The sequence below is a fragment of the Grammomys surdaster genome, unplaced genomic scaffold (genome assembly GCF_004785775.1).
Source record: "Grammomys surdaster isolate TR1022 unplaced genomic scaffold, NIH_TR_1.0 806, whole genome shotgun sequence".
Lineage (NCBI taxonomy): Eukaryota > Metazoa > Chordata > Mammalia > Rodentia > Muridae > Grammomys > Grammomys surdaster.
The window spans coordinates 1,825,785-1,849,117 of record NW_021605225.1 but is presented as its reverse complement, the minus strand read 5'-3'; the positions used below and the strand labels follow the sequence as shown (position 1 = coordinate 1,849,117).

The 23,333-nt window shown below is 42.7% G+C and overlaps 2 protein-coding genes and 1 pseudogene across 2 annotated transcripts; 2 read left to right on the top strand and 1 right to left on the bottom strand.

Annotated features, from left to right (window-relative positions):
• The first annotated feature begins 1,649 nt into the window (after positions 1–1,649).
• Positions 1,650–2,074, top strand: LOC114633991 (60S ribosomal protein L35a). The gene has a single exon (XM_028782612.1). It carries the CDS (start codon positions 1,700–1,702, stop codon positions 2,030–2,032), a length of 333 nt encoding a protein of 110 aa, XP_028638445.1. The 5' UTR covers positions 1,650–1,699; the 3' UTR covers positions 2,033–2,074.
• A 5,507-nt stretch (positions 2,075–7,581) lies between these two features.
• On the bottom strand, positions 7,582–20,689 carry LOC114633975 (zinc finger protein 431-like). Its single transcript, XM_028782592.1, has 5 exons — positions 20,607–20,689; positions 16,238–16,307; positions 11,230–11,356; positions 10,981–11,041; positions 7,582–8,215 (listed from the first exon to the last, which is right to left on the bottom strand). Exons 1-5 carry the CDS (start codon positions 20,687–20,689, stop codon positions 7,582–7,584), a joined length of 975 nt encoding a protein of 324 aa, XP_028638425.1.
• On the top strand, positions 9,344–10,082 carry LOC114633989 (annotated as a pseudogene).
• Positions 20,690–23,333: the final 2,644 nt, after the last annotated feature.

Here is a 23,333-nt window from a genome sequence, read left to right as displayed (position 1 = left end):
TCTTAACCTGCATCTTGCAATGAGTTCACTGCTCCTCTGCTGAGATGCTCTCCTTTTTGGAGTTATGGTTGGGATAACACAGTCCCTGTGAGGCTTCCCATGGGTACAGCACTTTCAAACAGCCAGAGTGTGCAAGGGACTCCAATCTGTGATCTAAGTAGCCCAGGTGGAAGTAGGATAAATGGCAATGGATGTATAGCTCTCCTGTGTTACAGATTTTTACCAATTTTCTACCAATCAGCATTGTGGTAGTTTGAATGCAATTTCTCTCATAATCTCAGGCACTTGAATATTTGATCCCTCTCGCAGTTTTGGAGGTAGTTAACACCTTGTGGGAGGAAGTATGTCACTGGGGTGGGCTCTGAGGGTTAAAGACTCACACCATAGCTGGTTTGCTCTATCTGCTTTGTGCTTTCAGTTTCAGATGACTCCATGTCTGTCACCTGCTGCCATTCTGTCCTTGCCTTTATGGACACTAACCTTCCTGGAACATAAGCCCAAATAAACTCTGCCTTCTACAACTTGTCTTGCTCATGGTGCTTTATCACTGTGATAGAAAAAAATAACATGCATAGCATGCAAGTGGTGGTCAAAGGCTACAGTTCGGGAGTCACTTCTTATACCATAAAGGTTTCAGAGCGATCATCTGCCATGTTGACAAGCACCCTTGCCTGCTGTTCAGTTGTAGCCTCTGGCTTTCCCCTCGGCCACCAACACACACACACACACACACACACACAAACACATACACACACACACACGCACACACACGGTCCCATAAACTCAATTCCTCCCTCTATATCTAACCCTGCACACTCAGCCTCCAAACAGAGAAAAGGCACCAAAAGCCCAGTTCCAACTTCCTGACATTTCTGACATCTGTGCAACCTTGTCACCTGAAGTTGCTAGCCACCCAAACCCGGCCTTAGTTGACCATACAAGTCCAGCATGTGGCTGACATGTCATTTCCCTTTGCCTACAATCCATAAAAAAAAGCTGCCCTACCATATCCTGCCACAACTTTTTCCAGTCTTGTCTCCTAAGGCTGGAGAGCTTGTCTGGAATCCGTTCCCCAATAAACCTGCCTTTTTTTTACTTTGAATTTGGTTTGAATCAGCTTATTTGCAGAAAACCTATTACCATCTAGATGAGTTAACATTCAGCACCATTTCCCTTATTATCTATTTGGCAGTAGCCCTAAAGATAGAAGTGGTGTGTGCAAGTCCTCGGGATGTGCAAACTACCTTAAAAAGAGTGCTAGCATCAATTTTGTTAAAACTTTGATAATCTGATAGCAAAAAACTTTGTTATGGTTTGAAATTCTTTGATTCTACTGATATTCATCCTTTTCATAAACTTACCCAAAGCATTTCGTGGCCGGGTGGTGAGAGTGCACACCAGCAGTTTCTCTGTAAGCATTTTGATGCACACACAGGTAAACAGAGATAACCATGCTGGCTTCCTTGGGATCTTAAGAAATGAGAACATGCTTCCCTGAAAAGATGATGACTATCTGAACTAGCAATCTCCTAATTAATAGAGAGGAATTACAGGTAAATTCGAAGTAATCTCCAGGACTGACAGGGACAGTGACCATGGCTAGGGAACAAGAATGGTGGCAGAGGAGGGAATTTGCTGCTGCTGAGTTTTGGGGGCATATTTCTGGGGCCTGCTGGGAACAGGACTTCTAAAAGCAAGTATGTCTGGAAGGCTGTGGTGCAAGGCCACTTTTGCTGGCTACAAGCGAGGTCTCCGAAACCAAAGAGAGCACACGGCTCTTCTTAAAATTGAAGGTGTTTATGCCCGAGATGAAACCGAGTTCTACTTAGGCAAGAGATGTGCTTATGTGTACAAAGCAAAAAACAATACAGTGACTCCTGGAGGCAAACCAAACAAAACCAGAGTGATCTGGGGGAAGGTAACTCGGGCCCATGGAAACAGTGGCATGGTTCGTGCCAAATTCCGAAGCAACCTTCCTGCAAAGGCCATTGGACACAGAATCCGTGTGATGCTGTACCCATCCCGGATTTAAACTAATGCAGAGTAAATAAATAAAAATAGATTTGTGCTCTTGTATTTTAAAAAAAAAAAAAAAAAAAAAAAAAAATAATGGTGGCAGAATCTTGAGATGGCTGAAAGCTTACAACAAAGGCCTCATGGGATTTTCCTCATGCCAGCAGGCCACATGCTGATCGACTGGTTCAACAAATTTGAGGCTAGATCAGAATCTGTTACACAATAGCTGTGGCCTAATCAGCCATGCTGTCTTCCTTCCAATGGGAAGTTCAGTAACATTAACACATTGTCCAAGGGACATAATCACCATTCATCAGCAGGTCCCTTTCATCACAACCTAAGATTCTCCTGTTATTACCCCCATCCCAAATACACACCGTCCTACTTTCAGTCTCTCTTAACTATTTGAAGTATTTGGTGTGAGTGGGATGTTAGTGTGTTTATCTTTACAAATAGCTGCTTTTGCTCAGCATAATATTTTCATGCCTCTATGCTCTAGCGTGTATGAAATTTCCTAAGTCTAACTAATATTTCCTATGTGTATATAGCACATTTTGTTTTTGCAGTCTTATGTCAATGTACATTTGGGGGTGTGTCCACCTTTTAGTCACTATGAACACTGCTGCTGTGAATCTGGGTGTACAGATAAATGTTCCATTGTGGGCAAGTGGACCATGCTGCCAGACAGAAGAACTGCTAAGGTTGAGTGAGCACAAACCCTGTGAATCTCAGAATTGAGAGTAGTAGGAGTGGGGCCTGCCTAACTCTGCTCTAGAACATGTAACCACAACAACCCACTGAGAGGACCAGGACTGTCATTCACTTAGGATGAACACCTAGAGCCCTTCCCCAAACACCAGGGAAGCATCTCTTCCTGGAACCCACCCTACTCGGCAATGTTAATGAAGTCCCTAGCCACATGGGATAAAGTGCAGGTGTAATTTCAGTGAGAATCATCTGAGAGGGTCAGTTTTACTGAGGTGTAACACTCAGCAAAGAGGTTTCTCTCCAGAAGCTTTCATTGGTGGACCCGTGTGGTGCGTCTATTTCAAATAGTTTCTCCCATTTTGTATGTGGTCTTTTTACTACTGTGTCATTTGATACAGTTTTAACTTAAAGATTTACTTATTTATTTTTATGTGTGTGATCATTTGGCTACCATCTCTTCAGCTCTAGTTTTTACTTTTTTTCCACAAAAGTTTAATTAAGACTTTTAGTTAGCATAGAACATCCTGGGTTTTATTATGGAATTTTCATGCATGTGTATCATTTGTTCATGTCACCCCCTCCTCCTTTCCTCCAACTGACATCTTCCATAGATCCCCTTCTGTTCTCACAGTACCAAATCTGAATATTTTCTAGTTTATCTATTTTTTGGTGCTTTTCATATCATATCTTAGAAAAATAAAACAAAACATAAAAAGGAATATAGAAGCATTTTACTTTACTAATTTAAATAATACTTATTGCCAGACTAGTAACACAATGTTAGATTGAACTCCTAAACCTAAGACACTCAAATGCTGGGAATAACCAGCGTTTGGGGTGACCTCAAAAAACTTTAGTTATTTATTACAATTTTCTACTCTACCAGTCCTAAATGAAAATCAAATTAGAACAGACCTAGAAACCCTTTGAAAACTATAGAAAACATAAGGTTACTTAAAGCAAGCATCCAACCTCTGTATAGAAACATAATGGAAAGGACTTAGTAATGAAAGACCTAAGCTCAAATCCCAGTTTAAGGACTGCCACTTTAGTTATGATACAGGGTTCATGCAAGAGCACTCGTGCATGATAGCTTTGTGGGAGTGTTATGCCCAGGTCTCAGGAACCCCAGGAGACCGCCAGAAATTGCTATACTGGGGTAATAATCAAAGAGAGTTTTTACTGTGTGAGTCTGGACCTGGATCACAGTCCTTCCTGCTCCACAGGTTAGGAATGTGATGCTGGAGTCTAGGGGGTTGATATGAAGATGCATAAGCTGGGGCTCTCAAGCCCTGGCATTACATGATTGGGTAGAGAGTAAAGGAGTATTGTCCTTCAAACCCAATAGCATTTGTTCAGATAAAGAGGAGGAATGGAGCAACTGGAAAGGACCTTTCTGACCTGGGAAGAAGTAACTCATTCCATTATCAGACATCAATGTGTTTTTACAAACCCGTCACAGCTGTCTGGGAACACTTAACTGTCTCTTTCCCATAGGTCAAGAGTGGGCCTTATCACTTGAAAGATACTAACTCCTGCCTCCTTCAAAGGCAAGAGCCATCTGCACCTGGGAAGTGCTAGTGGTTAGAATTACCACAAAAAGGGAATGCAGTGTAAAGGAAGTGCAATGTTTGGTGTGGCTAGCTGTTGAGATGTGGAGGCTAGGTTGGGCTGCCCTTTGTTTGCCCTTTTCAAAGGCTGAGGGCATCTGCACTGCAGGTGGGGGAGAGGGAGGAGTGCTGGCCATTATGGCTCAGCAGCAGGGACAAGAGAGTGTGAGATTCCATGCACAGAGATGGGTGGGGGTGGAGCAGGTTACCTGCATCTCTTCATTAGAAGGCAAGGAGGACAGAAGCAGACACTGGGTCCTGGTTACCATCCCAACAACTATGAGTCAAGGTAAGTAACTTAATGACACGCCTTACCCATTTTTAAACTTAAGTTTTTGACATCACTGATAGCTTCTCTGTTAATGCTGCAGAATACAGAGAAGTCGTAGACTATTGTATTCTGTGTATTGAGTTTTAGAAACTATTCCTTCTTTACCTGAGATCAGCAAGCACCATGGAATTAGCTGGAAAACCCAATGAACTCAAACAACTGATTTTTACATACAAGTCTACTATAACAGTTGAAGATTCGCCAAGGCGGGGACATTACTTCTTAATGAATAGGCATAGGAAAGAGGACACATTGTAATTGAAAAGGTTGCTTGGAATACAAGAACAGCTCATTTGTTTTTTGAGGATTATTTTGTCAGGTCATTTGTATCAAGTCTTATGTAAATAAGTAGAATGGAGAACCTTTCAAGAGGTAAGATTGGAGAGACATAGACAAGCCATTTATTTTGATGATCTTTACCGATTACCAAAAATTTGTGCTTTTATATCATGACACATTATAGATTTTAAGAGTAGAGTTTTACCTATCTCCTCATTTAACACTGCATTACTGAGCCTATAAATGATCTGTAGTTAATTCCAATGTACTACATGGTTCTTGTTCTTATCAAATGGTGTCCAATTGCCAATTTTGTCTGTACCACTTTTAGAAGAAAATTTTGTCATCTATTTGTTAAGAATTTGATTCTGATTTTCAGATTTTTTTGTTAAAAATTTCTGTTTTTAATTATAGGTAGGTATATGTGGCAGCCATCTGGTGGTGGTAGTGGCTATTGTGGATGTAAATGAAGGTGCTGGCATCAAGAGATTGTGTCAGAGCTCTTGGAGGTGACTCCCTCTAACCCTAAACCTCTAACCCCTGAACCTAACCTTCTCCCTCTAACCCCCTAACCTCTAAAACCCAAACCCTAATCCCTCTAACCCTACTCCCTAACCTACTTCGCCAACCATATCCCTAACCTAAGCCCAGCCTCAACCCTGTCTAGTTTAACCCTATTCCCCTAACCCTTCCACCTCTAACCCTATCCCCCCTAAACTTTTTTTTGTTTTTGTTTTTTCAAGACAGGGTTTCTCTGTGTAGCCCTGGCTGTCCTGGAACTCACTCTATAGACCAGGCTAGTCTGGAAGTCAGAAATGTGCCTGTCTCTGCCTCCCAAGTGCTGGGATTAAAGGCGTGCACCACCACTGCCTGGCTTTCCCCCTAACCTTTTAACCCTCACTCCAACCCCAACCCTAACCATCTATCCCCCTAACCCTACCCCTTCGAACCCTATCCCTCTAATCCTAACTCCAGCCCCAGTCCTAACCATCTATCTCTATCCCCCTAACCTTAACTTTCGAACCCAAAACAACTTGATCACAATAAACTCTAGGCATTTACTTTGACCAGGTGTTTGAACTGTTTTGGATCTATAGAGCTTCAATACACAAAGGCTTTAGCACACTGAGCATGTTCATAAGGCTTTTCTGAAGTATCTGTTCTTTTCTGCATTCAGAGATAACGTGAAGGTCAAAGGCTGCACATTGCTTCCATTTACAGGCTTCCAGTGTATGGAAATACAAATGCTTTTGCTATAATAAGGACTATAGAAATGTGCAATGGCTACGGTTTCTCTCCAGTGTGATATACTTTTATGCATTTTGTCTTAATTTGGGTTTTATTGCTGTAAAAAGATACCATGACCAAGGAAGCTCTTATAAAGCACAGCTTTTAATTGGAAGTGGTGTACAGATTGAGGTTCAGTCCATTATCATCAAGGTGGAAAGAATGGCAGTGTCCAAGCAGACATGATGTGGGAGAAGCCAAGAGGTCTACATCTTGATCACAAGGCAGCCAGAAGACTCTTCTGCCCTGGGTGGAGCTTATGCACTGGATCTCAAAGCCCATCCCCACAGTGACACACTTCCGCAAAGAAGGTCATACCTACTCTAGAAAAGCCATACCTCCTAGTAATGTCACTTAGCCCGGGCCAAGCATATTCAAACCACCACACCTTTGTACATCACTGTAACCTGTAAAGGTTTTACTACACTGGTTACATTCATAGGGTTACTCTCTAGTATGTGTTCTTTTATGTACTTGGAGGTGACCTGACTGTGAATAGGCTGTACCACATTCATTGCATTTGTAAAGTTTCTCTCCAGTATGAATTGTTTCATGATTTTGAAGTTGACTATGAGAGGCAAAGGATTTACTACACTGCTTACACTCATAAGGCTTCACGGCAGTATGTGTTGTTTCATGTATTCAGAGACTAGCTTTAACCATAAAGGCTTTACCACATTCATTACATTTGTAAGGTTTCTCTCCAGTATGAATTCTTTCATGATTTTGAAGTTGACTATGAGAGGCAAAGGATTTACTACACTGCTTACACTCATAAGGCTTCACGCCAGTATGTGTTGTTTTATGTATTTGGAGACTGGCGTTAACCGTAAAGGCTTTTCCTCATTCATTACATTTGTAAGGTTTCTCTCCAGAATGTGTTCTTTCATGATTTTGAAGTTGACCATGAGAGGCAAAGGATTTACTACACTGCTTACACTCATAAGGCTTCATGCCAGTATGTGTCATTTTATGTATTCGGAGACTAGCGTTAACCCTAAAGGCTTTTCCACATTCATTACATTTGTAAGGTTTCTCTCCAGTATGAATTCTTTCATGTCTTTTAAGATCATTCTGACCTGCAAAGCCTTTACCACAATGATTACATTCATAGGGTTTCTCTCCAGTATGTGTCCTTTTATGTCCTTGAAGAAGACCAGGATATGCAAAGGCTTTACCACATTGATCACATTCATAGGGTTTCTCTCCACTATGTTTTCTTTTATGTATTCGAAGACTAGTGTTACACGGAAAGGCTTTACCACATTCATTACATTTGTAAGGTTTCTCTCCAGTGCGTGTTATCATATGCCTTTGGAGATGACTGTGCTGTGCAAAGGCTGTACCACACTAATTATATTCATGCGGTTTCTTTCCAGTATGTGTTCTTTGATGTACTTGAAGACTACAAGGACGTGCAAAGGCTTTACCACATTGATTACATTTGTAGGGATTCTCTCCAGTATTCAGTCTTTCATGACTATGAAGTTCCGAAAGGTATGTAAAGGCTTTACCATATTGCTTACATTCATAGAGTTTCTCTCCAGTACGCGTTCTTTTATGTCTTTGGAGATAACTGAGTCGTGCAAAGGCTTTATTACATCCATTACATTTGTAGGGTTTCTCTCCAGTATGTATTATTCTATGCATTTGAAGTTGACCAGGATATGCAAAGGCTTTACCACACTGATCACATTCATAGGGTTTCTCTCCAGTATGTGTTCTTTTATGTACTTGGAGAGAACTATGATATCCAAAGGCTTTACCACATTCATTACATTTATAAGGTTTCTCTACAGTATGTGTTATCATATGCATTTGGAGATGACTGTGTTGTGCAAAGGCTTTACTGCACTGATCGCATTTATGGGGTTTCTCTCCAGTATGTGTTCTTTTGTGCACTTGAAGATTACGAGGATGTGCAAAGGCTTTACCACATTGACTACAGTTGTACGGTTTCTCTCCAGTATGACTTCTTTTATGACTTCCAAGTTGAGAATGGTATGAAAAGCCACATTGTTTACATTCATAGGGTTTCTCTCCTGTATGTGTGCTTTCAAGTGTTTGAAGGTGATTGTGTCGTGCACAGGCTTTATCGTATGCATTACATTTGTAGGGTCTCTCTCCCGTATGACTTCTTTCCCGTAATAAAGCTGATTACTCCTAGTAACATTGCTAAGTTTAGGTGAGAGGGGCAGTTTATGAGAGTCAATAACATGTCTATGATGAGGAGAAAGTCTCCTGCAAAGATAATTGGCATATGTGAAAGCTTTAAGACAGTTACCACACCGATGAATCTTTTTATCCATAGGAATTAATTTTACAATTTGTTCTAATTTTAAAGAGGAATCACATCTTAAGGCTTTATCGCTTTGTCTACACTCATGGTTTCCCCTTCGTTATGGGTTGTTTTGCATCTTTGAGGATATCTCTAACGGTAAGAGAGTTTTTATGAGGCTCACATTCATAGCATCCTTTTTCTCTATGAGATTTTTCACAGATTTGAAGAGACGGAAGCTCAGAGCTTTACCACACTGAGTACATGCAGAGATTTTCCTATACTGTGAAGTACACTACACTTACATACGACATTGGCAGAGTGAACCAGGACAAACAGAAAAGAGTTTCCATAGTCCTAGAATTCAGAGAAATGGTCTGCAGTGTGAGTTTATGGACATATTCCCAATGAAGCTGGAAAACCAACTCATAAACTTGTATCACACTAAAAAAGTCTACTCAAATGGGGACTACTACATATATTTTCATTGTTCTGGGAGAGAGAGAAATACGTTGCTTCTTTCAATATCCCTATGCTCACATGGCTTCTATCCACTGTGACATGGTAATACCTACTAAAAGAATAACAAATGAAAGATTTCTACATTGTATTCACAGTTTGACTTTCTCCCCATCATAGACATGTTATTGACTCTCATAAACTGCCCCTCTCACCTAAACTTAGCAATGTTACTAGGAGTAATCAGCTTTATTACGGAATACTTGCTTAGTAAAAACATATACTTAAAGGCAGACCCAGAGCAAGGGAGCCTCAGGATCCAGCATTAGTCTCAAGGCAGCCAATTTGCTTGCCTGTCTGTCCATCTTTGGAGTCATGGAGAGAGCCAGTCTGATCCAGAAGGCCAAGTTGGCCAAACAACCCGAACGCTATGAGGACATGGCACCTTTCAGAAAGGGTGCTGTGGAAAACAGTGAGGACCTCTCCTACGAGGAGTGGATCCTGCTCTCCATGGCCTACAAGAACATGGTAGGTGACCAGAAAACAGCCTAGAGGGTCCTGTCCAACATCGAGCAGAAGAGCAGCGAGGAGGGGTCTGAAGAGAAGGGCTCCCAGGTGAAAGAGTACCGGGAGAAGGTAAAGACCAGCTCAGAGGTGTGTGTGACATGGTGCTAGGCCTGCTGAACTCTCACGTCATCAAAGGGGCTGGAGAGGCAGAGAGCCGTGTCTTCTACCTGAAGATGAAGGGTGACTACTACTGCTACCTAGCCAAGGTGGCCACTGGTGATGACAAGAAGCACATCATTGATTCTGCCCAGTCAACCTACCAGGAGGCCATGGACATCAGCAAGAAGGAGATGTTGCCCACCAACCCCATATGCCTGTACCTGGCTCTGAACTTTTCTGTCTACCACTACGAGATAGCCAACAGCCCCAAGGAGACCACCTCACTGGCCAAGACCACCTCCAATGAGGCAATCTGCACACCCTGAGTGAGGACTCCTACAAGGACAGCACCCTCATCATGCAGCTGCTGAAAGACAACCTGACGCTGTGGACAGTTGACAATGCTGGGGAAGAGGGTGGTGAGGCTCTGGAGGAGCCCCAGAGCTGAAGCAGCCTACAACCTCCCTGGCCTGCCTTGCCTTCCAGTCCCCAGCCTGCAGAGAGGACTAAAACTCTGCCCTTCCCAAACTCTGAATGTTCAGCCACACCTTGGAAGGCTCCTTGGAAGGGGTGCACTCAAGCTGAGGCCACCAGGACTGGGGAATCTCACTCTTCATGTAGCTGTCTAGTGGGTGGTTCCCAACGTAGCCCAGTCCTGCTCTCTGCACCCTCCCACTTCCTCCTATGACTCCTGAACCTGCCCTCCCCCTGGGCCTCCCTTGGGCACCTGTTGCTTCTGGATCCTAGAAATTAAGGAGGCTCCCCAACCCTGTGGCTGAGAACTGGACTGGACTGTGGCAAGGGCTGTGTGTGTGTGTATGTGTGTGTGTGACAGAGAGACAGAGAGAGACAGAGACAGAGACAGAGAGGGGCTGCATGTGTATATGTGTGAATTAATGAGATGGAACACATGCTGGCTGGGTGTTACCAGGTTACCAACTCAATAAAGTTGCCCAGTGACACTCAAAAAAAAAAAAAAGGAAACATATACTTATCACTTATTTTATATACACACACAGAGAGACACACACATATATCTTTTGTAATATGTGAGTGGTATGAGACTAAACAGACTGGCAGTTCTACAGAGTTAGCGGTAATATGGCTCTGATTCAATGGTAATATCTGTTAAGGCATTGTTTCCTTGTCTTATTTCATAGAGGAATGCCTTGCAAACATAAATCAGACACCTGAGGTTGCGAGGTATATAGGTTTGTGAGAATTTAGTAATCATCAATACACTTAAAGAAGTGCTTTATTTACACTGTTGCTTTTCTGTAAAACTTCCAGGACACATTAACATTTCTCCAGAGACAAATTCATAGTAACGTGCACATGAATCTTACCTTCCATGTCTTCTAGAATGTTGACCATGTACTTCAATATTATGGTCTTCCCAGTTGTAGCCTAAAATATAGTATCAGAAAATGTATGATATATTATGGAAATTAGGCAAAATTTAAGTTACTATCTTCAGTGAATCTGATTTATTCAACTCATTCTTCCTCATTCTCAATTGAAATTTCAGAAAAATATCAGTACCAAAGAAACAGTTTAGCTTATTTTAAAAAGTGAAAGAAAATTCACTATCTTACCTATAGCAGTGAGGTTCTTGTATGTCTCCAGCATGACATCTTTGTATAAACTCTTCTGTGAAGGATCCAGCAAAGCCCATTCTTCTTGAGTGAAGTTCACATGCACATCATCATAGGTCACTGCATCCTAAAATATTCCATACACATGTACAACAGAAATCATCGTCATACTGACATCACTGTAAATGTATGGTTCTCTGACAATATTATTTGTATAATTCTGGTGCTCCCCCCACTTATTTCTTGACCCAGAAGTTCTAATGTAATTGCTAAGTCATCTTAGAAGGAAACTGAATAGTAAGGTTCACCTCTGTCATTTCTTTGAATAAGATATAGCTTTGCAAGGGAAACGCTAATTAACAGAGAGAGAAGAGAGAGAAAAAGAGAAGCAAACAGTACTGAAGACACATCAGAAAAATTGTATCAACAATTACTAACTATAAAACAAGGGCAAGCTGAGTATATTGGCTCAGGCCTTTATTCCCAGTATCAGGAGGCAGAGGCAGGTATATGTCATTGAGCTGGATGGCAGACTGGTCTATCCAGGCTAGTCAGGGGTATATATTAAGACCCTGTCTCCCCTGTAAAAATCAATCAGTCAAACAAGAAAAACAGAAAGAACCCAGAGGGTTTTATTAAAGTTCCTACAAAGAATTATACATTCACTCCAGTTCTGTATTCATCTTCCAGAACTCTGAAGTCCCCTGGGTTAAACCGTAACCCTAATGAGTTCTTATTAAAAGGGGATGCATCTTTAAACAGTTACAAATGGACAGATGAAAATATTGGCAATGTAAAAGTTGATCCTAAACAAACGACAAAGGACAAGAGAGATAGCTCAGCAATGACATGCAAATAACTGGGAGCAATTACAAGTACTTACAAGGGGCTTTACAACTCTCCACTACTCCAAGTTCAAGAATTCTGAAGCCATCTTCTGACTACTATAGGGACCAGGCATATACATTTCTCTGTGTGCATATTCATGCACACAGCAAAATACACATATTCATTTAAAATATTAAAACAAACACAACAAATAGAAAGATTGTTATGCATCTGCAATTCAATGACTCAGAAAGCTCAGGCAGTTTTAATGTCATGAATACATGCCATCCTGAGAAAAAGAATATTCTCTCTACCCAATTTCACAATGTGGATAAAGATAAATACAACAACATATGGTTTTTTTGTTTTTTGTTTTTTTCCGAGACAGGGTTTCTCTGTGTAGTCCTGGCTCTCCTGGAACTCAATCTGTAGACCAGGCTGGCCTTGAACTCAGAAATCTGCCTGCCTCTGCCTCCCAAGTGCTGGGATTAAAGGCGTGCACCACCACTGCCCAGCAGCATATGTTTGACATGCACCAAAACCTACATTTCAGGCCCATCAGCCAATAATATAAAAACAAACAAACAGCCAAGCATGTTGGCCCGCATTATATCCCAGTACTCTGGAGCCAGAGTCAGGTGGACTTTTACGTTTGAGGCCTGCATGTTCTACATACTTTTAGGAGAGACAGGGCTACACAGACAAAACTTCAAAAACAAAAACAACGAAACTAAAACTATAAAAACACTAGGTTCACAAAATAGCTTAGCACTGAATAACAATTGCTTCAGAGTCTACAACTGTGAAGGCAAGACAACATAAGATGGAAGCCAACTGATCAGGTTCAACCACAACACAGCAGACACAGACACACACAGACACAGACACACACACAGACACACAGACACACAGACACACAGACACACAGACACAGACACAGACACACACACACACACACACACACACACACGAAACAGGTTGAGTCTATAGACTCTCAAATATCATCCCAAATAAGGGATCTAGAAAGGTTCCTCCTCCAAAAGCTTCTACTCAGAGGACTGATTGGCCAGAGCCAGGCTGACTCCATGATAGGCTACAAACTGGCAGTTTGGTACACTAGGCTTAGTTTGTTTCCCTGACCTGGAAAAGTCCAAAACAAGTCAATTCCAGGAAAACTACCCCTCATAGGAAGCCAATCAGGAGCTGCCAGGAGCTGCCAGGAGCTGCCAGGAGCTGCTGCCCCTGTCACCAGACCTGAGCCAAGCCTGAGCCAAGAATAGTTAATCAGCAATAGTTCCAGAAAGTCCCCCAAATTCCCCAGAACCTTGACCAATCCCAAAGACACCTATACCCCTGGAAATTGAGCCAACCAATAAGGATAAAGGTCACTTACTTCTCCCTGGATTTCTCCTAATTGGCTCTAAATTGAGCTTGTAAAAGTTCACATGTCTTTCTCCATCCTAGTGAATGGTAGATCCCTGCATGCTAGAATTCTGCAGAATAAAGTGCTCTTTGCTTTTGCACACTATTTGAGTTCTGGGATCTTCCTTCAGTGAATCTTGGACCCTAAAATTATAAGCTTCCCCAAAGAAAGCCACAAAGGATAGACAAGTGTTCAAAGACATCACCCTATTTGGGAACTTTTTGACTCAGTCAACTACATTCTGACCCTGGTCACTATAGGTTCATGGTAATCCAGGATGCATTTAGTTTAACTTCAATGAGCCTAAGAGTCTGCAGCAGCCCATACACTCTTCCAATGTCCAAATTCTCTTCTGACACTCAAGACAATCTCTTGATTGGCACATCTTGTAAAGTCAGAAAGCATGTTGTTTTTCCAACATACAATGGCACAGAATGCCCCTTCCCATTCCAATAGAGAGGAATAATATATACAGAGTGAAGGAAGTTTAGACCAAAGCAAGAAACCCAGCAGGGCAAACACCAAATTCTGTAGCTCTGTCTCAGACACATGGGGCCTCAGTTTGAAAAGGCTTAGATGGCCCTATCCCTGCAACTTCTCATACATCTCTCGGTTTAGTTACTTGCATTCCCTATATGCAGCCTCCATGGCAGATTCTCATAGCTTAGGTATCTCCTCAACATCCTGTGCTCTCAAAATGCAATGCAGGCTTCATCCTCACAGGTTCGTGCAATGCTCTCTCATTGTATCCTCCCTCACTGGGGCTCTGACTCTGCCAAACACAGATAGCTGGAACAGCACTGAACTGAAACCACAGAGGAAAAATCCATGACCTTCCATCTTCCATCTTTCTTATTTCTAGAACTTGGGTGACCCTGCCCACGTTTGGATTCTATATTGGGTTGGACCCTGGCATACTTGGACCAGAGCTGTAGCAGGTTTTGTACATACCTCCTTCCTTGGACTAGGAATCACTTTGCCTACTAACCCTTCCATTAACTGAAGGCTTGGCAGAAGGGAGTGTTTCCCTTAGGGCACCTTTTTAGGCTTCCAATCCTGAGCAAGGACCTTCTCTTTAATGGTAAAAATCTCTTTGAAAATTCATGCCTCTGTTTTAGCATTTGGCTGCAATCTGTAACTTCCCTTGTTGTTTTTCTTTACAAACCATAGACTTTACATTAATTTCTGCCCCACTTGTTGCTTTTCTTTTCATTGTAGTCCTGAATGAGTCACTAGTAATAATCATCCAACAGTTTCAATATTCCATCTAAGAATATAGCCCATTATTTTTTAAATTCTGCCTTACTCAGTTTCTCAGTACACTGGCAGAATAAGTAAGATTTGGGGTCAAAAACAACACAAATGAGCTCTAGCTAAATTTTTCATGTAGTCCATGTTTGACTGAAATCCTATGACCTCAACTTCTGTCTGCATGACTTGCAAGACTCCAATCTTCCAGGTGCTACAGGAACGTCTGATTAAGCTCTGAGTACAGCTTTCTATCCTGTTTGCCATCTCAAGTCCGGATAGTTCCCACATTCCTCCAAAAGAGAACATTTCCAGGTTCTGTCCAGCAACTAAATCACTTTTTGTCTTCTTTTGTTGTTGTTGTTCTAACTTGTTACTCTGCCGCTGTGACTGACTCCTCTAACCAAAGGCATCTCAGGTCATGAGCAGGTTCATTGGTTTGGTCCTGTCAGATGCACAGATCACCATGCACACTTGAGAAACTTCTGCCTCTCAGAAAACTCCTTTTGTACCCTGGAACTGAATTTCCTTGACTCATATCAGTGTGGTTGGTGGTAGTGGAAAGGTAAAAGGATTTTAATCGAATATTTTTGACGGATGATCCCCATCACCTCCTCTCTAACAGCTTCTAAACTATTTGTAAAATTTATCACAAAAAAACTGAATTTGCAATGCAATGTTCAGATGTGGAGAGCTTTTGGGGCTACTTGGCAGGAATCCCGACATTGGCCAAGGACAAGGAAATGGGCTTTAGGCAGGAACCTGACAGTGGGCCGTGACAAGGAAGTAAGTTCAGGCAGGAATCTAATTTTAAACAGATAAGTAATTTCAGTCAGGAATCCAAGTCTTAGGCTAGAACAAAGAAGTAGGCCTCAGGCATGAATATGACTGTGGGCTAGGACCGGTAAGTAGGCTCAGATATTTTTGTCATCCCAATGAGCCCTTAGAAACAGCCAGAGTGTTCACAGGGGTGGTCATGGGACTTTGTATAGTGCCTTGTTTGTTCCTTGATTGTTTGTATCTATTGTATTGTTAGTTCCTCAACCTAGAACTGACCTAAATACTTGCATGTAATTAAAAGGGTTTAAAAGAAAACTGGGAATAAACAAACCTGCCTTCAGCCTCAGAACTGGCTGGGATAATGCTGCAATTTTGTCTAGTCGTCTCTTTTCTTTTAATCCTCACTCCTGTGCTAGAGAACCTGTTGACTGACTGAGCTACCTTGGTCATTCAGAACTTCTAGAAACCTGATTTTTAGTTTTGAAACCTGTCTTCCCACTGCACACCAAAAGCAATGCTTCTGTGTGCACACTGGGCAGTGATATTATAAGCAACACAGCTTCCTATGGCCAGAGCTGCAAAGCCTCCTCTTCCCCAGGGAATCCACACTCAGACAGGCTCAGAGCCCATGGCCTTCTGCTGAGGTCACCGCATGTACCAACAGAACCACAGTCTGGTTCACAGCCCACTGTCAGTCCAATCAGATTGGACTCTGATAGCTTAGCCAACCTGCTCTTCATGGTGGCTGCCACACTCACCATGGCATGACTTGTGGTCTCCCTCACAGGTCTCTGATGAACTGTATCAGGGGAGAACATGGAAAAAACCTGCAAGCTACCTCCTGCTGGTGTTCTCCTGATTGCTAGCCTGTCTCATTAGCTTTGACCATCCAGCTGGGCCTCAGGACAGTGCCAGCTCTTCTACTGGAGGGTTAGAGATTAAATGAACCAGACAGCACAGGCCTTCCTAGTTCTGTCCTTCCACCCTAGGGGCAGACAGAGCCCCAGTATAGTAAATTTGTATTTTAGTAGAATCTTCCACTCTCCCAGGGCAGCTGTTCATCTTCCAAGGTCCTTTGTGTGCACATTCCATCACACACTCAATGTCCAGTGCAGACATCCCTTGCTTCACAGCTGGGAAGTCCTGCAGTCAAACTCCAGTTGAATTCAAACAGTAACGACTGAAGCAAAAGGTGGCTGGCTACACATTAGAAATCAAGGAACAGAGAATGGGAGGTGAATGAAAAAAGAAATAAAAAAGGAAAGGACATGGCTGTTCCTAGGTATGGTGGAGTAGAAAGCTTATTATAGGTAGAAGGGAGAACAGAGCCAGGGCAGGGGCATCTGGGAGAGTCCAGAGTGGACTAGACCCTGAGCCATGTCAGGAGAGGGTGGAAGGGAGAGCCAGACTAAGAGGTTAGGAGGGTGAATGATAGATGAGAAAGACCAGGTACCCAAAGTGGTTGAATTGCATAAGGAAGGGCAGCTAGGAGAAGGGCACCCCAATCCCTAAGCTAGAGGGCAGGTATACCAGCCTTACCTTGTGATAGGTAGGGACTGAGGGATGCTGGGAGAACTTGACTGTCCAGAGCATTAATAAGATACTGTTTGACCTTGACCCCCTTGTACTGTTACCTGCTGAGACCTGTAACATGACACACACAGCTACAGCCAAAGGGCTGGTGTCTCGACCCTCTGAGTTGACTTAACTATGTCAACAAAGATTGCACCTATCTCCATAGGACAGTCCCCTAATTGGAATTCAATATTCATTGGCTCAATACAACCTCCCCCAAATTGTACACCCACCAATCTGTTCTGTTTTCATTCATATCCATGAATACATGCTGTGAAATCACAAAAGCAGCACCCAGACAGAATCAGGTTCTTCTTTGTAATGGTGACCCCTGCAGCTGACTCCCTTAAACTAAATTGAGGCTGTGATCTACATATTGCCTGCCCCGTTTCACCCTGCAGTGCACACACTAAACCTTCTCCTGTTCTGGTCTGAAAGCAGAAGCCATGCTCCACTTGCAAATCTTTTCCCACCGCTGCAATGGACAGTTAATTACATGACTCAAGAGTACTTTTAAACTGCTGCTATGATATACCCCTTTTACTGAGGATTCAGGAAGTTTAATCAAGAGGAAAGCAAGCCTTGGGGAGCAAGAGATGAGGCTCAAGCTGACCTGAGTCAACATAGCTGGTCTTGGAAGCATTTTTTCTGAAAGGCTGAAGATGCAGCTATTCTAGAATTAATATGTCTTCCACGGGAAAGCTCACTCCACACACAATTAAAAGACTAATTTAAAAAAATCTCTTTAATAATAGCTTGTATTCAATTCTGGTTTGTAGTCACATTTTTGAGAATTCTGGAATTTTGGTTTCTTAAAAAAAAATATTTTGGGCTGGAGAGATGGCTCAGTGGTTAAGAGCACTGACTGCTCTTCCAGAGGTCCTGAGTTCAAATCCCAGCAACCACATGGTGGCTCACAACCATCTGTAATGAGATCTGATGCCCTCTTCTTTTGTGTCTGAAGACAGCTACAGTGTATTCATATATAATAAATAAATAAATCTTAAAAAAAGAAGAAGACTACTTTAAAAAAAATATTCTTAAGAATGTGCTTTCATTTAATTCCAGGTGTAGGGATGTGGGGCTGCTTCTGACTGTCCGAATCCTTTAACCATGATTTGCCTCGTGCTCTAGAAGCGTGGTTTTGCCAGCTACAGATTCCTGTGTTGGTGGGATATCTGGAATTCTGGGAACTTTTTGTAGGGTCCATAAATGTGGGGACCCTCAGAGAGAAGGTGGAGGGTTGTTGGTCTCTTAGGAAGGTTGGTTGTGGCTTGTTCGTAGCTGTGCTCAAAGAAAAAAAACAAAAGAAAATGTTGGGATCCAAAAGCAAAGTAAAAGTTTGCTTCTTCTCTGCAGCAGAGGGGGAGGGGGTGGGGTGCGGGATGGGTGGAGAAGTCTGCCCCCTAGGGAGAGTCAAGGTAGGTCAGGGTCTGTTGGCAGATTTCCCAGCCTGCTGAGGCAGGAACAATAAGAGGAGGTGTGGCTGAGGCTCTAGGGGAGGGCTGAAAGTTCTATTGAGAACAGACATCCTGTGTATATTTCAGCAAATTGTTTCTGTTAGCTTGTGCCTTTGCTTCCCCCCGTAGAGTATAAAACGACTATGAAAAATATACTTGAGCCCGCTGGTTGCTGCTGCTGCAGTATTAACCAGCAGTCTTCCCAAACCTAACTGTTGGTTCTGCGTCTTTCTGCCTTTCCTTTCTTTAATCCTTGCTCCTCACTCAGAGACCACTCCACCCATCTGGTGGATCCAGTACAAGGAAAGAAATTAGATTCAAGGCTCTTTTTCTCCTCCATACTTGTTTCTCTCCTGTCTGGTGTTAGGGGGTGAAACAGGGGATGGCAGGGAGGGAATTAACGGTGGGGAAAGGTAAGAAACCACAAAGTAGCAAAGACCAGCTACACTGGTTAATACTAAAAGAGGAGCCAGCCAAGGATGGATTTTGCATGTCATATATGCTGTCACCCTTAAGTCTCTTTTAGGTTCAGGTCCCAGGTTACGTTTCAAACAATTTAAATATAGACTGGAGACTACAAGTCTAGCTACTTACACAGATGGTTAATTTACACAGCAAACATCATCCCAGGATCATTCCTTAAGTATATCAATGCCTTAAAACAGCAGGTTAATGACAGTGTCCTAAGTGGAAGGTCCCAGATGATTAAAAAAAATCAAAAACAAACACAAAAAACAAAAACAAACAAACAAAAAACATGGTTAAAGGAGAAGGTAGAAAGTATCAAAGCTGGTGTGGGGAGGTCTTGTACAAGTTATGCCTTATGCTAAGTGAGCTCCTGAAGAAGAATACCATCTTGGATACTACTTACATGGGGGAAACAGAAGGAAATGGGAGACTTCTATGTCAGCAGAAAGATGAAGAAACTATGAAAGTAGCTGAAACATCATACAAAAGGACACACTCAGGAGGAGTCCAATCACACAGTGCTGCACAAGGGGAACTCAGTGTAACTCAAAATCATTACTGACCAAGCCGTTAGTGGCATTGGGACTGATACCTGCAGCCCCATATGGTGGGAAGAGTTGTGTTCTCAGAATCTGATGGAACTCCTCCCAAAGACCCTGGCCCCAGACCATGACCAGCTCTGCCAAGCAGATTCCTGGGTTTCAGAGGCATCTATGCCATTCTCCATGCATTGGAACCTCAGGGAAAGCCTTGCTTCATCAGGTCAGTACACAACACGACAATGTTTGTTGGTTTTTTTTTTTAACCTTTACAAATGGTTGTCATCTTGCCCATGTGGCATAACTATGCTTTTCTCACAAAGACAACTGAACCTTTCTGGCACACCAGACCTTAATGTTGACTGTGATCCTGTAACGCCCCACTGAACAACTTGTTAGAGGTCTGCCCTTTGATATGGGGATGAGTCTAGTGGCTGGTGTAATCAGGGTTGTTCCCTTCCTTAGGGTTTGGAGCCAGTTCTTTCTGGAGTCACAATTCTGATGAACAAACATGGGTATCCTAGCATCCTAATCTCCAACAGGCCTGGTTAGCATGCTACTTATCTACGGGGTGTTTTACAGGCAGTCCTTCCTCAGCTAAATTCTCCTTGGTATCACTATCTCCTAAGCATTAGTAATTCCTTTACATTTCCAATTCTCCTCTTTTACATCACAGCTTGATACTGGATTGCTACCCAACACATGAGATGCCTTTTACAGCCTCCACAAAATTAACTCTAAATGGATCGTACACCTTAATGTTAAATGCTAAGAACCGAACTTGTAGAAAGAAACTAGGGCTGAGTTTGGTATCATTCTAAGAATGTTTCTAAACCCAAGGCACTCTTCCAATCGCTCTGCGCCGATGCAGCCGCCATAATGAAGTTATTTAGAGGCTATCGCTGGGTCCGACCAGTGGCTAGGACAACAAGGGACCTCATAGGTGGCTGCATCTGGCCTCCGGTTCCTACCCAGCCTCGGGAAAGACCCACCACATCAGCTCCCGTTGCTCAGCCCCCTGCTCCTCCTGGTTGTTGGCAGAGACCCTGTGCTCACCATGTTGCAACTTTGAAACTAGTCTTGCCAGCGAGCTTCACAGCATCCGGTGGCAGGACGGACAGCACATCACACCGGAACATTCAAGCATGCTCAGAGACTAAGAGGAACCCGCAGCATTGGATCCGGAAGAACTCGCCTCCTCTTCTGACTAGCAGGTCCGCCTGAAGGCTCTGATTGGCCAGCGAGCTTGAGTGACATGAGCACCCTCTCTAGGGTAAGTGTAGAGGTTCTCAGCACAGGCTTCCAATCCAGAGCCAGACCTTTTCCAGACCAGCAGGGATATGCTCTTGAGCTTGTCCTCCAGTAGCCTACCCATCGATCTCCCCTCCCAGCCCCGGGGAGGATCCACCAGTCCACCTACCACTGCTCAGCCGCCTGCTCATGCACTTTGTGGGCAGTGACCCTGTGCTCACCAGGTCCTTGACTTCAGCCTGAGTTCCTCTCACTGCACTCAGTAGGTTCTTTCCCTTTTTCCTTCTGGAACCAAGGTAGATAGCTTTCATAACTCATTACTCAACTTGCTGTGGAGTTATCAGTCTTTCCCATAAGTCGAAGGGTGCCTAGGATCGTAGCAATTAAAGAGAGATTTTGGGAAACAAGATTTGTGTTTTGTGGCTGTTGAGATTCAGTCTTGGAACAAGCTGCTGATGTGCATATTCGACAAGATAAGGCTGGCCTGGCCTCCAGATGCTCCCAGCACTCCTCAGCCCCCACCTGTTACAGGGCATGGCTAGCACATCCTGCCTTGTACCCTGAACTTTCCAGCCCAGGGGCTGCTCACCCCCCCCCCCAAGTTCTTCCTATGTAATCCAGACATTTTGTGCTCTTTGTCTCTCTGTTTCTCTGTCTCTGTCTCTCTCTGTCTCTCTCTGTGTGTGTCTCTCTCTCTCTCCCCCTCTCACTCTTCGATCTCCCTCTTCCCTTCTTCCTTCTCCTTCCCTCTCCATTTCCCCTCTTCCTCCCCTGCCCCAGCATATTTTTCTCTCCTTGCTTGCCTTGCTAGCTGTTTCCCCCAAACCACTCCCCTCATTCTCCTTCCCAATAGGGACTTCTCTCACCTGGGGGAAGGGCACAGTTTAATTAAGAAAAGGAAGGAAAAATGGAATCAGCTGCCCCTTAACAAATATATTTTTGACTCATTTCTTTGTTTGAAACAGTGTCTCCCTAGCTGACCTTGATTCACTAAGCACACTATAATGAATAATACACATTGAATCTGTAATAAGTAATATTAGTTATTTAATCCTGTGCCTTTGGACCATAATTCCTAGTATGACAGTTTTCTATCCTATAGAAGAGGGATCTGAGAATTTATTTGATATTGGTTTGGCTAGAAGTAAAAGAGAATGTTCTTCCCAGGGTTGATTTTTCATCGACGTTTAGATCTGTCAATCTTGAAATCACTTCTAACATCAAAGACATAGGACTGTTGTTAACTGCTCTAGAGCTAAAGTTAGAAAAATTTTCCTCCTTGGTTCCTATAGTTGGAAGGGGAGATTTTCTCTGTTCTGATCTTCAACAGACCACTTCTGTATAGTTACCTTTCTACTGCTGTCATAAAAACACACCTTGGCCCAGACAAATTATAATTGAAAGCATCAAATTGAGCTTACAGTTCCAAAGAGTTAGAGTCAGTTATGGCAGTATAAACACATGGCATCAGGAATGGCCTAGAGCTCACATTTGAACCCTAGACAAAAGGTAGGAAGAACAGTGGGCATGTTCAGAAGCTTTTAAAGCCTCAAAATGTACCCATGAGACACACCTCTTTCAAAATGGCCATACTCATGCTCCTTCCCAAACAGTTCCACCAACTGAAAAATACGTGTTCATTGATATGGGAGCTATTCTCATTTAACTGTCACGTATTTATTCAATTCTTAATGACAAATACTTTTTATCCTATGACATTCTACCATATCCTTAAATGAGATTGTTATGTTTTTAACATACAATGCCACAGAATAAACAATTCTATTCCACAAAGAATCAGAACATAGCAAAGAATGAACAGACCAAAGTAAGACCAAAATCCAGGAGGGAAAACATTAAATCTTGTAGATCTTTCTTCAGCTACTTGAGATTATGATGAAGTTGTCTGGACTCCAAAGGACTTAGGTATGCCCACTCTTCCATCTGGGTCAGCTGCAGTACCGCACATAGCTTCTTTTAGGTCAACCCCAGTACCTGCCTGCAGCTTTCCTCATAGCTTGTCCTAGAATTCCAAATCTCTTGTGTATGCTATTCTATTTTGTTGTGGCCTTCCCAGCTTTGAGAAGGTTCTTCCAGCCTCGGGCAGGCTGAACAGACCTTGAGTGCTTGCCTCAAGGACAATCATCCATTTCATCCAGATTTTTCCAAGTTTGTTGAGTATAGGCTTTTATAGTAAGAGCTAATTATTTTTTTGAGTTTCCTCAGTTTCTGTTGTTATGTCTCCCTTTTCATTTCTGATTTTGTTAATTTGGATACTGTCTCCTTGTCTTTTAGTTAGTTTGGCTACGAGTTTATCTATCTTGTTGATTTTCTCAAAGAACTAGCTCCTGGTTTTGTTGATTCTTTGTATCATTCTCTTTGTTTCTAATTGGTTGATTCTACCTTGAGTTTGATTATTTTCTGCCATCTACTCTTGTGTTTGCTTCTTTTTGTTCTAGACCGTTCAGATGTGCTGTTAAGCTCCTAGTGTAGGATTTCTCCAGTTACTTTCAGGGCATTTAGTGCTATGAA